This window comes from Cannabis sativa, chromosome 6 (genome assembly GCF_029168945.1).
Source record: "Cannabis sativa cultivar Pink pepper isolate KNU-18-1 chromosome 6, ASM2916894v1, whole genome shotgun sequence".
Classification (NCBI taxonomy): Eukaryota; Viridiplantae; Streptophyta; class Magnoliopsida; order Rosales; family Cannabaceae; genus Cannabis; species Cannabis sativa.
Genome location: NC_083606.1, coordinates 75,187,243 through 75,202,073, shown reverse-complemented (window position 1 = coordinate 75,202,073; position 14,831 = coordinate 75,187,243). Strand labels below are relative to the sequence as shown.

The window sequence follows — 14,831 nt, the reverse complement described above, 5'->3', positions numbered from 1 at the left end:
TATCATAAATTCATTCGGATTTGAAATAATCTAAGCAATTTTTACATCTTTGATTAATTGTCATTGACAAATTTAATTTGTTAGAAATTTATTGGATAGAAAATCTAGTACTTTTCACATTCTTTTAATATTTCACCACTAGTATAGTTAATCCTTCAATTGAAAGTAATATTAAGGTTTGCTTTCTTTTATTTTTGTTGATTCTTCTCAATGAGTGATATCTTCTTATATGGATTATATTTAATTTATCTATTAATAAAAAATTTCATTTACTTTTAAAAAAGAATATTAAATAAAAAAATTTAACTAAGTAATCTATACAAAAATTGTTTGTAAGCTAGCTAAGCTAATGCTTGATTTGAGCTAAATCACAATTAAGAGTGGAATATGGACAAGAATCTAGTATTAGTATACTACAAAAATAGCAACTTTTATTTTTAGGAAAAGAAAATATATAAAAATAAAAATACAATATTTATAGTTTGTGACAAATTTAAGTAAAGGATCACATCACATGGGTTTGATAATATTATAAGTTACATTAATATATATAACATTGTAAGTTCTTCGAACTTCACATATAATAAAAATTGTTTATTTATAAATACTAAGCAATTATTGAAACAAAGGAAAATTGAATTGATTTTATTCGAGATTAATTATTTTTGAAATATTATTATTGGACATTAGTGGTATTTAACATTTTTTTATAAGTGGGTCTTACGATTAGTTAATAATATTCTTTAAAACTATTTTTTTAAGTTATAAAAGACTCAATACTTAATTACAACAATAACAGTGAAGAATAATATTTTTTTAGCAATTTTATACAACTAAATTTTTAAAATGATTAGATTATCAATTATGGGAAGAAAACAAAGCAAATTATACATTTGATTCTATTGACAAGCACAAACGCGTTTTGATGAATTAAACCAAAGACATTAAAAAAAAACATTTATTTTTTACATTATTTTATATGTTATGTAATTTAAAAATATTTTTGTCTTTACAAATAAATCCCAAACTTCTCCACTCTTCCTATAAAACAGAAGAAATAATAGTGTGTCACTTTACATTTCAATATGTGAAAAAATTGTAACTTAATTTTAGTATCGTACTTGTCGGTGAAAAAAATTATAATATCATAAGATAAAATTTAAAATAATTAATCAAATGCATATAAAAAATATTTAAATTATATTTTTAGTATTATAAATTATTTTATTTTTTAAAATAAATCATTTAAATTAATATTATAAATAATTATACATATATAAATTTATTATAATTTTACTAAAAATAAAGATATTCGTTAATAAAAATAAATAAATAAATAATTACATTCAATGTGATTAATATTATTTTAGATTTTATATTTATAAAATTGAATATTAAATTATTTATTTTGTTAATAATAAATTATATTATGTATTTTTTAAATAGTACGAAATAATATTATGAGCTTAATTTTTAACTATTTATATATAACCAACTTGAAATAGTTTTTAGTGCTAATAAATAAAAAAAAATATAATTAATTTTATTTTAACACTTTTAGAATTAAATTTTATTTTCACACAAAATAAACTCAAATATTATTTTAAAAAATATAAAATCTTATTTATTCTTTTAACTTATATTTTATAAAATAGATCACCCCATTAATAATTTTTACAAATATATATTATTAATTTATTAATTAAATATGATATTGCGTGTCAAATATGTTCATCTTCTTCTCCATATTTCATATTGATCTTCATCTTCATTATCCTTATAGTAAATTTCAAATGTTATTATATTCTCTCATAAAATTAATGCCTTTCATTCTAATTTATTAGCCACTCTCTTCATGCCATTACATATACATAAATAAATAAATAAAATTATTTTTATTTATTTATTTTCTCAAGAATCTAGATTCTTCTTTTCAAAAACCACATATATATTCAAAAAAAAGATAAATCATTTCTCTTTCTTAATTTTTCCTCCACTTGTAAAAATTACAAAAACCTTTCTACCTCTTTCTTCTGCATTTTGGTAAGAATCTTCTCCATCATCATCTTCTTCATTTTTTTTTTATATATATAAATATTTTTATAATTACATAAATTATATTATATGTGGTTTTAGAAATAAAAAAAAAAATCAGTTTGATTTTGTTCTTGTAAGCTTTTTTCCATGAATTTTCAAAGCTTTTTTCTGACAAAGATTCTCACTTTCTAACACAAAACCCTCAAATCCGAACTGGGTTTCCTTCCATGGCGATCCACAATCACTCCTAGGATTTCTTTTCTCTAATTCAAAATTCCCCTTTTTTCGTTTGTTACAGACAAAAATGGATGAATCAATTGTTTCAAGGTATTGGTGTCACATGTGTTCTCAAATAGTCAATCCAATCATGGAAATGGTTGAAATCAAATGCCCCTTTTGCCAAAGCGGTTTCATCGAAGAAATGAACAACAACGAAGAGGGTTCAGATAATCCCTCTCAAAGTTCCGATCTTGGATCTGATCGAGCTCTCTCTCTTTGGGCTCCAATCTTACTAGGAATGATGGGTAATCCCCGTCGCAGGAGAAGATTCAGAGCTATGGATTTCGATAACGAAGAAGATGAAGATGAAGATGATGATGAAATGGGTTTAAATTCAAACCCTCACCATGAAGGTGGAGATGGAGATACTGAGTTGGATCGGGAATTGGAATCGTTTATAAGGAGAAGAAGAAGAAGCTCAGCTAATATTCTTCAATTGCTTCAAGGAATTCGAGCTGGGTTAGCTTCAGAATCACAAAATTCTGAGTCTTTAACAGAAAGAGATGAAAGAGAACGAGTTATTTTGATTAACCCATTTAATCAAACACTTGTTGTTCAAAGTCAAAATGGTAATGATAATAATCAAAACCCAATTGGGTCATTGGGTGATTACTTTATAGGACCAGGATTGGATATGTTGCTACAGCATTTGGCTGAGAATGATCCAAATCGGTACGGGACGCCACCGGCGAAAAAGGAAGCCGTGGAAGCTCTTCCCACTGTGAAAATTAAGGAGAGTTTGAGTTTGTTGCAGTGTTCTGTCTGTTTAGATGATTTTGAGATTGGTTGTGAAGCTAAAGAGATGCCTTGTAAGCATAAATTTCATAAAGATTGTATTTTGCCATGGCTTGAGCTTCATAGCTCTTGTCCTGTTTGTAGGTTTCAGATTGCTTCTGATGAATCTAAGAATGGTGGTAATGATAATTCTGTGGTTGTTGTTGGAGAAGAAGAAGAAGAAGGAGGAGAAGAAGAAGAACATAATGATGGAGATGGAAGAAATGGAAGTAGTAGTGGAAGAAGGTTCTCATTGTCATGGCCTTTCAATTTGTTTTCTTCTTCTTCATCATCAACATCATCATCAAATGGAAATGGAGGTAGTAATGGTGGTGGTGGGAGTGGAAATGGAAATGGAAATGGATTTCAAGCAAATGAGAATTGAGTTGAAAAGTTTACATATTTTTTCAGGTTCTCTTGTTGTTTTGTTGTTCATTTTACTAAGTTTGCTTCAAATTGAATTGAATGCTTTTGTGTACATAGTGCCAAACCTTTTTTACTTGTTGAATATGAAGCTACAAAGGTTATATATAAAGCTTGTTTTTTTTTTGGCATCATTTTACAATCATGTTTCTTAACTCACATTCATGTCCTTTTGAGATTTTTATGGTATTTTGAATGAATGGTTTTTGGTCTTTCAATCTGTGTTAAGTTATGTGTTTGATGATCATAAAGGTGTGAACTATGAGGAATAATGAAACTACCAAGCTTATAAAAAATGCTTCTTTGATGGTGTTGGGTAAAAATGGTTTTGGTATTTAAGTCTGTCTTTTTTGTTTTGTTGTTCATTTACCAAGTTTTCTTCAAATTGAATTGAATGCTTTTGTGTACATAGTGCCAAACCTTTTTTTTTACTTTTGTTGAATCTGAAACTACAAAGGGTTATATAAAAAGCTTGTCTTTTTTACTTATCATGTGTATAGAAAAATTTCATGCCCTTTTGAGATTTTGATGGTATTGAACGAATGGTTTTTGGTCTTTCAATATGTGTTATGTGTTTGATGATTGATAATAGTAGTAGTGGGAATGTGGGATTGTAAATTATCGTCATAAAGTTGTGAACTTTGAGGAACAATGAAACTCCAAAGCTTATAAAAAAAATGCTTCTTGTTTTTGGGTAGGTCTATAGTTTACCTCCTTAAAGAGATGTTTTCGGTAGACTTTTTATCTATTTTGGTGTATGGGAGAATTTTTTAGTTTAATTTTTTTTTATGATTCAAATGATTCCGAACATTTTAAGGTTTAAGTATTTTGTTATGTGCAGTAAGTAATTGAATCTTACTTTAGCAAGGTAAATTATTCAAAAAAAAAATTTAAAAATTTAAGGTTGATTCTAACTAGACACAATTTATGCATCATTAAAAAAAAATTAAACTAAATTTTTGTCTGTGTGTCCAAATAAATAGGGATCTATCAAAACCGGATGGGTGTATTTTACCTTATTACAAGCAAAGTTACTTCTTCAAATTCTTGGCCTTTGAGATTTTGATGGTATTGGTTAAAAATGGTTTTGGTATTTTAGTCTGTATTTTGTGTTTGATGGTGGAGCCCAATCAAATGTGATGAGCTTCTGAAATATCATCATAAAGATGAAGACTTTGAGATAAATCCCATGTGGGGGATCTGAGTAATAACATGAATGAATCCAATGGGAATTGATGAAAGAAATAGAAAAGTATTTTCTTAGTCTTTCAATGTATTGGAAAAATCTTTATATTACATCTTTTTCATCAATGTCTGCCTAACTAATAATACAATTTTGTCTCACAATGTAATATAAAATATTATTTAGATAGTTTTACTCAATTTTGATAGGGTCATTTACATTCATGTGGATGGTAATTTCTTCCCCTTTTCCTTTACATTGGTCAAAGTTTTTGTTGGATCTGTTCAACTCTGATTATAAACTGGTTTATGACATTCTGTCTTCTAGATGTCCATTTCTTTTATTGGTCAAAGTTTGTGTTTTCACTATAACAAGGTGTAACTTAGGGGTGGCAATCTAAGTCTAAAACACTACTTAAAATTCACACAAAATAAATAAATTTAGATTTGTTTTAAATAGATTTGGATTATTTTTGGGTTAACATAACTATTTTTTATTAAACGAGTCATTTTTAAATTAACACGCTTAATCTAAAAATAACACAATAATAGAGTATTATACTTTTTTTTTTGCAGTATGTATACTCTTAAATTAATATATTTATTACAAGTAAATTATATTTTTTTAATTAAGTATAATATAAACATGTTAAATTGCTCATAAATGTGTTATAAAAAGACTGTAAACATGTTAATGAGTTGATAAATTAACTAAAATTAAATATGATCTATCCTTGTTTCAACGGGTTAAGTTTGAGTTTTAGTTTTTAATACGAAATGGATCAAATTTGGTATTTACCTTTAATAACTAACTAAGCTTAATACGACACGAATACAACCCACAAACACAAATTGTTGCCTCTAATGTAACTCACAAAAGAGATAATTTCAAGTAGAAAAATGACAAATAATAATTTAAGATTAATTCAGCTCACCAGTCTCACCGGAGCATATATATAATAAATGGTGGGTTGTGACTAATAATAATGTTTTTTTCTATCTTGAAATAGAAATTCATAACAAAAAATAAATCAAAATATCCGAGGCCTTAATTACCACCTCCAAAAAAAACCCCCCCTTTTCACCAACAGCAATAAAACAAGACCTTTTTTCTTTTAAACAAAAAAGAAACAAATTGAGAATGTGAACATCCAAAAATTCAAGTGATCTGATGATGAATCACTCACTTCACAGTCAAGATCTTGATCACCGAAGCAGTTCCATCGCGATGTAGAGCTACCACCGAGTCTCCGATCTTGCAGAGTCCCTTAGACTTGGCATGTTGAATGGCGAACTCGAGTGCTTCTTCGGTTGTCTCAGCTGAAGATGCCCTTGAAGACCCTGCACTCAAAACAGGAACCAAACCGCGAAAGATGAGGCTGTGCCTTGCTGGGGCTTCATCGCTGCATGACCAATCGAAAGAGTCTGTCTTGAGCTCGGGGACAACAACAGACAATATTGGCATTCCCGGTCTGTACTTGGCCACCAGTTTGGCTGTGCTTCCTCCTCTGGTGAGGACTAGAATGAGAGTTGCTTTCGATGAGTTTGCTGTTTTAACAGCAGTGGCAGCCAAACTTTCCAATGGACTCATTGGCACCGGAGAGTGTTCCATAACTCTCTTGAAGACATCACCGTAATCAATGGTGTTCTCTGCCTCAACACAGATCTTAGCCATGGTGCGAACTGCAAGCTCGGGATATGCTCCAGCAGCTGTTTCACCACTAAGCATAACACAATCAGTTCCATCAAGAACAGCATTGGCAACATCGGTTGCTTCAGCCCTAGTTGGCCTAGGCGACTTAATCATCGACTCCAACATCTGAGTGGCCGTAACAACAGGTTTCCCTTGAATGTTGCACTTGTAAATCATCACTTTCTGAGCCAGGAAAATCTTCTCAATTGGAATCTCCATCCCGAGATCACCTCTCGCAACCATAAATGCATCCGAATTGGCAAGGATGTCATCAAAGTTAGCCACACCTTCTTGATTCTCAACCTACACAATATCAAATTCCAAACACAAAAAACCGAGTTAAACCACAATAAATAAAACAAAAGCTTGATTTCATTCAACTCGTCAAAGAGCACAGAGCAAAAACCAGTACCTTGGACATGAGCATGATATTCTTAGAATGCTTCCCGAGCAACTTGCGAACCTCAACAAGGTCAGAACCTTTACGAACAAAAGAAAGGGCGATCATATCGATCTTGTTAGGAACACCCCACTGCAAAATATCCTCTTTGTCCTTCTCAGTCAAGGTTGGAAGATCAACTATAACACCAGGAAGATTAACATTCTTCCTCTCACCAAGAACAGCAGAGTTCTCACACCGACACCTCAACAAACCGTTCTTCACATCACATGACAAAACAGTGAACGAAATTGTACCATCTGCACATAGTATAACCATCCCTGGCTTGACATCCACAGCCAATTTCTTGTAACTCATACAAATAGTACTCTCATCACCCTTGAGAGTATAATCAGTTGATATTGTGATCTCATTGCCCTTCTTTAGTTGAATAGGCTTCCCATCTTTCAAAAACCCAGTTCTAATCTCAGGACCCTAAAAAAACCAAACATAATAACCCCATTGATGTAAGTATAATCACAAGTACAAAAATCACTGAAAAATTAAATCTTTACAACTTCAAAATGACTACATTTCTTTTTCCCCTAATTTTTTGATTAACCACAACTCATAACTAATCAATTAAACAGTAAGTTTTTTAGTACAAAATTAATCAAAGGAACCTGAAATTTCATCATCTATTAATCAGTTGAAAACAATAGCCAACCAAACATTGCAGATGCAACTGAGATTCTTAAAGTACAAGCATAATAACCATTGATGTAAGTATAATCATAAGTACAAAATCATTGAAAAATCATATCTTTTCCCACTTAAAAATCAGGGCTACCAAACAAATTTTGCATCTAAGGACCACAACAACTTCCACAGTTGATCACTACATTTCTTTTTCCCCTAAACTTTAAATTAACCAACACTCAAAATCAATCAAAGGAACCAAAAAAATTCATCATCAACTGATCTTAAAAGGCTTTAAAATTTAAGTGTTATCAGTTGAAAACAGTATAGCCAACCAATCAAAGACAATCCATTTACAAAACAAAAAAGCAAATAAAAACGACAAAACAAACAAAAAGACAAAAACACTAAACAAAACAAACAAACAAACTGAAATTTCCCATCAGATTCCCAAAAATACGGATCGAAAAATCAACACCCAGATACCCAAAAATCAAAATCGAAAATACCCAGATGTCAAAAACCAGAAAAGGTTGTACCTTTGTATCGAGCATGACGGCGCAGAGGATCCCAGTGTTTTCCATGGCTTGTTGAAGATTATCAAGAGTTTCTTGATGGTATTCGTGAGATCCATGAGAGAAGTTGAATCGAGCAACATTCATACCAGCCCTTAAAAGCTTTTCAACCATGGGAACCGACCTCGATGCAGGTCCTAGAGTACAGACGATCTTGGTCTTCGGCCTCTGCATAATAACTTGATGATCCATAGTTTTTCTTCCCAAAGTTTCGATCTTTATTCTCAGATATATATTCGAATGAAGAAGAAGAGTAAAGAGAGTATTACAGAGAGAAGAGAGAATATATTGTTAATTTGAAAGAGACCAACCTCTTTCTCTTTCTCTTCTTCTTCTTCCTATTTTTCCTTATATATTTATTTTAATTTTTTTTAATAGACCTAATTAATATTTTATTCAATAAAAAGATATTCCACTCTCAAAAAAATATCTTTCTTTCTCATTATGTTGGATTTTTTCTTTTTCTTTTTTTCTTTTCGTTATATTTTCAAAAAATAATATAAATTGGGTTTAGTATTACTTTAAAATAATATTTTGGAGAAAAGTATATGTTAAAAATTATTGGTGTAATTAAATGTTGAGTTTTTAATAATTATTATTAAATATGGCTAATTAATCACAATTACCTTAATTCTAGTGTTAGATACTATTAGTGAACAATGGCTTCCTTAAAATAAAAAAAGGGAAAAAAATATGTACATTTTAGTTAGTCAAGAGTTCAAATACCATGAAGAGTACTTATTTTTAAGTTTACACTCTATCACTTTAAATTGTGAGTCCCTTAATGCTCAAATAAATTAAGTTTTTGTTCAATAAAATAAAGCTAATTGGGGATTTTTACTTTTTCTTTTCTTATATGAAAATAAAAGTCAAAACTTTTGAGTTGGTTCTTTTTAATTAAATTATTTAAATAAAAATGATGTTTTTTTTTTTAAATAATTCAAATCTAAATTAGGTGTAGTAGTTTCTTTGGACTTGGATTTTTTTTAATTCATTTTTTATTTTGGTCTAAATAAAAGAAATTTACATTAAAAAAGAGAGGCTATTTTGAATTTCTTAAGATAGAATAGGGAAAAGGTTTGTAAATGGACATAGTTTTCTTGTGGAACAAGGTTTTATAAATTGGAAAAAGTGTTTGTGTACTTTTATTTTATGGTCTTTGAATTATCACGTGAATTATAGTTGTAGTTGTAGAGCCCTATAGAAAGAAAGGTGTGAAACCAACCAATTGAAGGATAGGATTGGGGTATAACATTATTGGACAACTCACTTTTTGGTTTCCTCATACTAAATTATAATAAATTCAAGAAAAAATATTAATAATTCCATTTAATCTCAAATCAACTAAGAATGCACGAGGAGGCAGGGGTATGCATAAATCATCTAATTTAATCATAACTGATTGCCAAATATTGAATATTCAATTATGATCGAATCGGATTGGATGTTGTTTTTAAAATTCAACTGGATCTGATCGGATGTTGGATGGAGTGTCTGAAAATCCAACTGGATCTGATCGGATGTTGGATAAATATTTATTTAATTTGAATGAGTAATTAGATTTTATATTATTATACGTAAAATATATATGTATATATATAAATTAACATTAAAATTTTACTCTTTTTAATTGAATGTATCCAATCCAATCCAATACATAATGGAACTAAAATATTGGATGGATACGATCCGATCCAAAAAATACTATGTCAAAAATGTTAAATAAACTTAAATTAAACCAATAAAGATATATGAAATACATTTAACAGATAGAACAGATCCAATCTAACATCCAATAAATATTAGATTGATTGGATAAATAAAATTAATTAAATTAAATCAAATAATAAAATTTAACATAAAAACATTAAATGATTAAATAATCAAACATCCAAAAGTATGCTTGGTTGTCAATATATCATTAAATAATTTTAAATTCTATAATTAATAAAATAATAACATGTCAAACCTAAATAATAATCAATGAATATTAATAAATGCATTATAAAATATTATTTCATATTTTGTCATCAATTTTTTTTAGATCTAAATTACCATTCCGAATAATAAGAAACCATTAACTTGTCTTATATATAGCTTATTGATATATTTTCCTCTACAAAAAAAGGTTCCAAAGTCCTAATTTTATATATCTATCTCAATGTCAAAATATTTTTTTTTTCAAAATGAGAATATTTATTCATAAGTTTTAAAAGGCCTAAACCTTATAAGTCTAGTAAAAACTAATGTAAGGATCGCTTAGCTTAAATTTGGAAATTAGCAGATAATTAGAGTTTAATTACAGAAATTATTTATTAACTCTAAATTATTAATTTATGATGATTTATTTGAATTCAGGATACATTTTATATGTCATATATAGAATTTCATAATTTTGCATATTCAGTGCCCCACAACATTGGAACATGGTGTTTGGCTATTAGAATCACATCTTAGTATTTTAGTATAGCGAGGCGATATAGTTAGACATTGGGAATGTCGAGATTTTAGATTTCCCAAAATACCCCTTAGTGCCATTTTATGTTGGTTGGTGAGGAAAGGGCAAAGTAGTCTTTTTACCCTTTGTAGTTTGTCCTTTAGTGGACTTTGTGTTGAGATTATAATCTGATTTTATTAGTAATTAGTTGATGTGTTTAGATAAATCAAGTTGTGTCTCTTTTATTCAAAGAAGGAAAATAGAAAATTCTTAAGGAAGGAAGCCATTCTCTCTCTCTCTCTCTCTCTCTCTCTCTCTCTCTCTCTCTCTCTCTCTCTCTCTCTCTCTCTCAATCCCTATGGCTGCTAGGGTTGGAATTTCTCTCAGTAATTCTAGCAATTCTCAGCTATTTGAAGTGAATCCAAGCTACGGTATAGTTCTTGCAACCTTCTCTTTGTTTTCTTGAAGTGTAAGAAAATAAATTTATGCATGCTTTGTGGTTTGTGTTGTTGTAGTTGATGTTAGTGTTTGGTTTTGTTTTCAGAAGCTTATTTATGTTTAGATATGTGGATTCAAGCAGGTTTTAATGGTTGTTAGTTAGTTTAACCAAGTTTTGAGTTTTAGAACTCAAACTTGGAGCTTTAATGGCATTTCTTATTTCTAAGTTTGGATACTGGTTTTGTTGCTTGGAAAATGATCTTTAGGATGCTTAGAACAGGTCTGGAAGGTTTCTTGTGGATTGGGGTTGTTTTGGTTGAGATATAGAATTTTTGGTCTTTCCTGCACTGAACCAGAATTCCGGTTCAGGGGGACCTGTAGGAACCGGAATTCCAGTTGGGGCAGTTTCGGGAACCCTAGTTTTTCCTATTTTTGATATGTTTAGGGTATTGCCATGTTATTCATCGATAGGGAAACTTTTAGTTTCAAGTTTAAGTCCCCGGAAAGTGATTTAGCGTATTGCTTACCTATGTTACGATTAATGTGATTTAGGAGCCTGTAATTCGCCGAGCAGTTGTTCCACTCAGGTTGGCCGGCACACCTGAATTCGGAATCAAGGTAAGATTAGTATAATATTATGCATATGTTTATACATGTTTAGCGTACATGTTAGTTGCCGTCAGAAATAGCAAATTTATAGCCCTCAGATTAGCATATCAGGGCATCGGTGAAGTGTACATAGAGATGCACCGAGATGCCAACAGATGTATGCTAGGCTATCAGATAGTATGAATTAACTACTACCACATCAGTGCGATTAGAGTACTGAGTGTAGACTAGATTCGCGGTTAGTCATACTTTGTCAAGATCGATCCTGATCCAGTTAGGGTTATGATTAGGTGTATGGGCGCCTGATTATAACCTGGGATATTAGTATGTTTATTATGTTGAGGAGCCGTGAGAGCGAGTAGATGAAGATTGTACATGTCGGGGCGGTTAGGCCTGGAGCGTACGATCCTCGGGACATCAGGGCTTTTGTTGTTTTATCGCTAGGCGACAAGTATTTTGTAGATGAATAATAAACTTTTGTAACTGTATTTTGTAAACGGGATCCCGAAATTTTAAAAGCGTTAAATGTTATGTTTTAATTAAATAAGCAAAATTTTAATTATTCACGATTTTTAATAACCTCGTTGATTAGCAACGAGCTGCACAGTACGTTAAAAATCACGCTAACATGCTTATAATAGTTAGAGTGTTACAACTAAATTGCACAAATCTCATAAAAAGGTGTCTAAACAAACGAAAGATTATGCTGATTACAAAAAAAGAACAAAAATCAAAGAAGAATATTACCCCTCTAATAGGACAGATAAGAATTATTTAGAATAGGAAGAGATAGATCATGCCCTAAAGGCAGTCACACAACAAGTAGATCATCACCTAAAATTTTTATCTTGGTATATATGAGATTAAACAATTCTTTTATGTTATATCTAAATACCATTTTACACTTAAATTATTGTAATACCCTCGCTTTAAGTTTTCATTGGATCTTTTCCTACGAATATATGGCTCTTATACATGAGTACGTCATTTTGACTGCTTCTTAGAATGACGATTGGTCCTGCAAACCAATACAAGTGTTTTCAACATTTTTGTCCTCACTCGCACGCTGCTCGAGAATACTTCTCATGAGATCACACATCCTAAGATTACTTCAGTCAAGTGCGATTAACTTTGGAGTTCTTAATTGATGGGCTACTATAAAACAAAATACACCTTATTGATTAGCTAGTATCCATCAATCTATTTTAATCTCATACATACACAGTCTCAGAATCATCACCTTTGATATTTTTCAAACGAGGTAGAATTATACAACTTATCTAATATTTCTCTTTACAGATCTCGGGATTACATAATGTCACAATTATATATTTTACATTTATTATTTGCAAAAATATGAGCAGAATATTTTTCTAAAATTTTATGATTGAAGTTTGAAATAGTGAAGAATTTATGAGAAAAGTACTTAATTACGAGTAAAACTATGGTATAAACCAATTTTCGTGCAAAAATATGAGAAAACAAACTTATTAAATTAAAATTTCTAAATAAACAACCATAAGATAATAAGTTTTTTGAAAAAAAAAAAATCACATTTTCACAAACATATATTAGAAAGAATTTAAACCATGTAACTTTCACAAAGTAGTCATGATCATTACAATGACATGTTAATGTCATTTTCATTAAAAATAAACTCATACTTTACCGAAAACTTGATGTGATTTGTTTTCTTTGTTTCTTTATTTTTAGTAAATAATGGGAAGTTTCCAAACAATAAAAATAGGGCTATGACACATGTAATCAAACTTTATAATATCCATATTTCAAAAAAATAAAAAAACATTATAGCAATATTTCATGGTCACCAACATAACATTAATAAACAGTAAATTTTATTTTGGATCATGTGTTTTTTAAAAGTAATTAATTGGATTCTTTATTTTGTAAATTGATAAATTAGACCATGTATTTTTAAATAGTACTAAATAGTATTCTAATCTAATTTTTATCAAAATAAAACTTAATAATAACTCGATATAGAGGTTTTATGACAAAATTGGTTACATTTTCTATATCCATTCATGCTAAAAATTGTCTTCAAGTTGATTATATCAAAAAAACTATTGAAAAATTAAGTTTAGAGTCCTATTTGTACTATTTTAGAAAATACAAAGTTATTTTTATCATGTAATAAAGCAGATGGTCCAATCAATAATGTTTACAAAATAAATAATTCAAAATAGTATTAATTCTAAAAAATAAGTCATTTTTTTTATAAAATAAAATACAAATACATAAAAAATAAATAAAAGGGATAGTTACATAAGACACTATTTTTTGAAAAAAAAAAGTTACATTTTCACGTTTACAGATTTTTTTTTTTTAACATTTTTACGGTTTTCTATAGAAACAACATGAAAACGACAAGAAAACTACATAAAAGTAACATGAAAATAACATCTAAATAACATCAAAACAACAACAAAAAATAACATACAGATAACAAAAAATCAACAACAAATTAATAAGAATACAACATAAAAAGATCGTATTTTCTGTAAATAAAATTAAAAAAAAATTGTAAAAATGTTTAAAAATTCCATGAAATTGTATTTTTGGAATATTTTTTGTTTGTTTTTTGTGTATTTGTAAAATAATCCCTAAATAAAACATGTTTTGTATAAGTATAAAAAATTAATATAAATATCAAGTACATACACATACATTACTTGATGCTGATGAAACTATTTAACTAGAGCTCAAAGCACAATGAATATGTGTCTTCTCTCTTCAATATAATCTATGGGTATATATTAGGGGTAAGTTGAAAAATGCCTCTTTTATTCATCAATTAATCAAATTTATCTCTAATTTTATATTTATTTGAAACATACCTCTTTTTATATGTATTGTACCCAAAATAACCTTACATAAGAGAATCACATGGAGGGTATCTTAAAGTGACAGGGGCGAAATTGGTACAATGTTTAAAAAAAGAGGTAAAAATGATAGATTTTAAAAAAGAAGGTAAAAAAAAAAGAAGACAATATAAAAAGGGTATAGAGTGTAATTTCCTCTATATATTATTATAACATCTATGTCTATTTGTTTAAAAAGTCCAATGAAATTGAAAACAAAGGATAATATGCATAGACTAATAGTATATTTAACTTTTTAATTAATTCCTATAACACCAAACACAAGTCCACTTTTACTCTTAATTTCTTTTTTGTGTCCCAAGATTTGTAATCATGTTCAACTTTTTCTTTTTTCCTTTTAGATATACTTTTTTTTTTTTACCATATGTATGTTATATGCTTCTTTTATTATTATTTATTTTAA

At 29.0% G+C, this 14,831-nt stretch overlaps 2 protein-coding genes across 2 annotated transcripts; one reads left to right on the top strand and one right to left on the bottom strand.

Annotated features, from left to right (window-relative positions):
• Window positions 1-1,784: 1,784 nt before the first annotated feature.
• LOC115725327 (E3 ubiquitin-protein ligase SIRP1) lies at window positions 1,785-3,647 on the top strand. The gene is made up of 2 exons (XM_030654808.2): window positions 1,785-2,043; window positions 2,336-3,647. The coding sequence occupies exon 2, from the start codon at window positions 2,342-2,344 to the stop codon at window positions 3,473-3,475; it is 1,134 nt and encodes a 377-aa protein (XP_030510668.2). The 5' UTR covers window positions 1,785-2,043; window positions 2,336-2,341; the 3' UTR covers window positions 3,476-3,647.
• Window positions 3,648-5,581: 1,934 nt separating this feature from the next.
• Window positions 5,582-8,478, bottom strand: LOC115725037 (pyruvate kinase, cytosolic isozyme). The gene is made up of 3 exons (XM_030654449.2): window positions 8,006-8,478; window positions 6,801-7,262; window positions 5,582-6,691 (listed from the first exon to the last, which is right to left on the bottom strand). Exons 1-3 carry the CDS (start codon window positions 8,231-8,233, stop codon window positions 5,879-5,881), a joined length of 1,503 nt encoding a protein of 500 aa, XP_030510309.2. The 5' UTR covers window positions 8,234-8,478; the 3' UTR covers window positions 5,582-5,878.
• Window positions 8,479-14,831: the final 6,353 nt, after the last annotated feature.

Coding starts and splice junctions, on each gene's coding strand:
- LOC115725327 (XM_030654808.2), top strand. CDS start 2,342: ATGGATGAATCAATTGTTTCAAGGTATTGGTGTCACATGTGTTCTCAA.
- LOC115725037 (XM_030654449.2), bottom strand. CDS start 8,233: ATGGATCATCAAGTTATTATGCAGAGGCCGAAGACCAAGATCGTCTGT. Junction 7,263..8,005: donor CCGTCATGCTCGATACAAAG/GTACAACCTTTT, acceptor TGGTTTTTTTAG/GGTCCTGAGATTAGAACTGG. Junction 6,692..6,800: donor ATATCATGCTCATGTCCAAG/GTACTGGTTTTT, acceptor GATATTGTGTAG/GTTGAGAATCAAGAAGGTGT.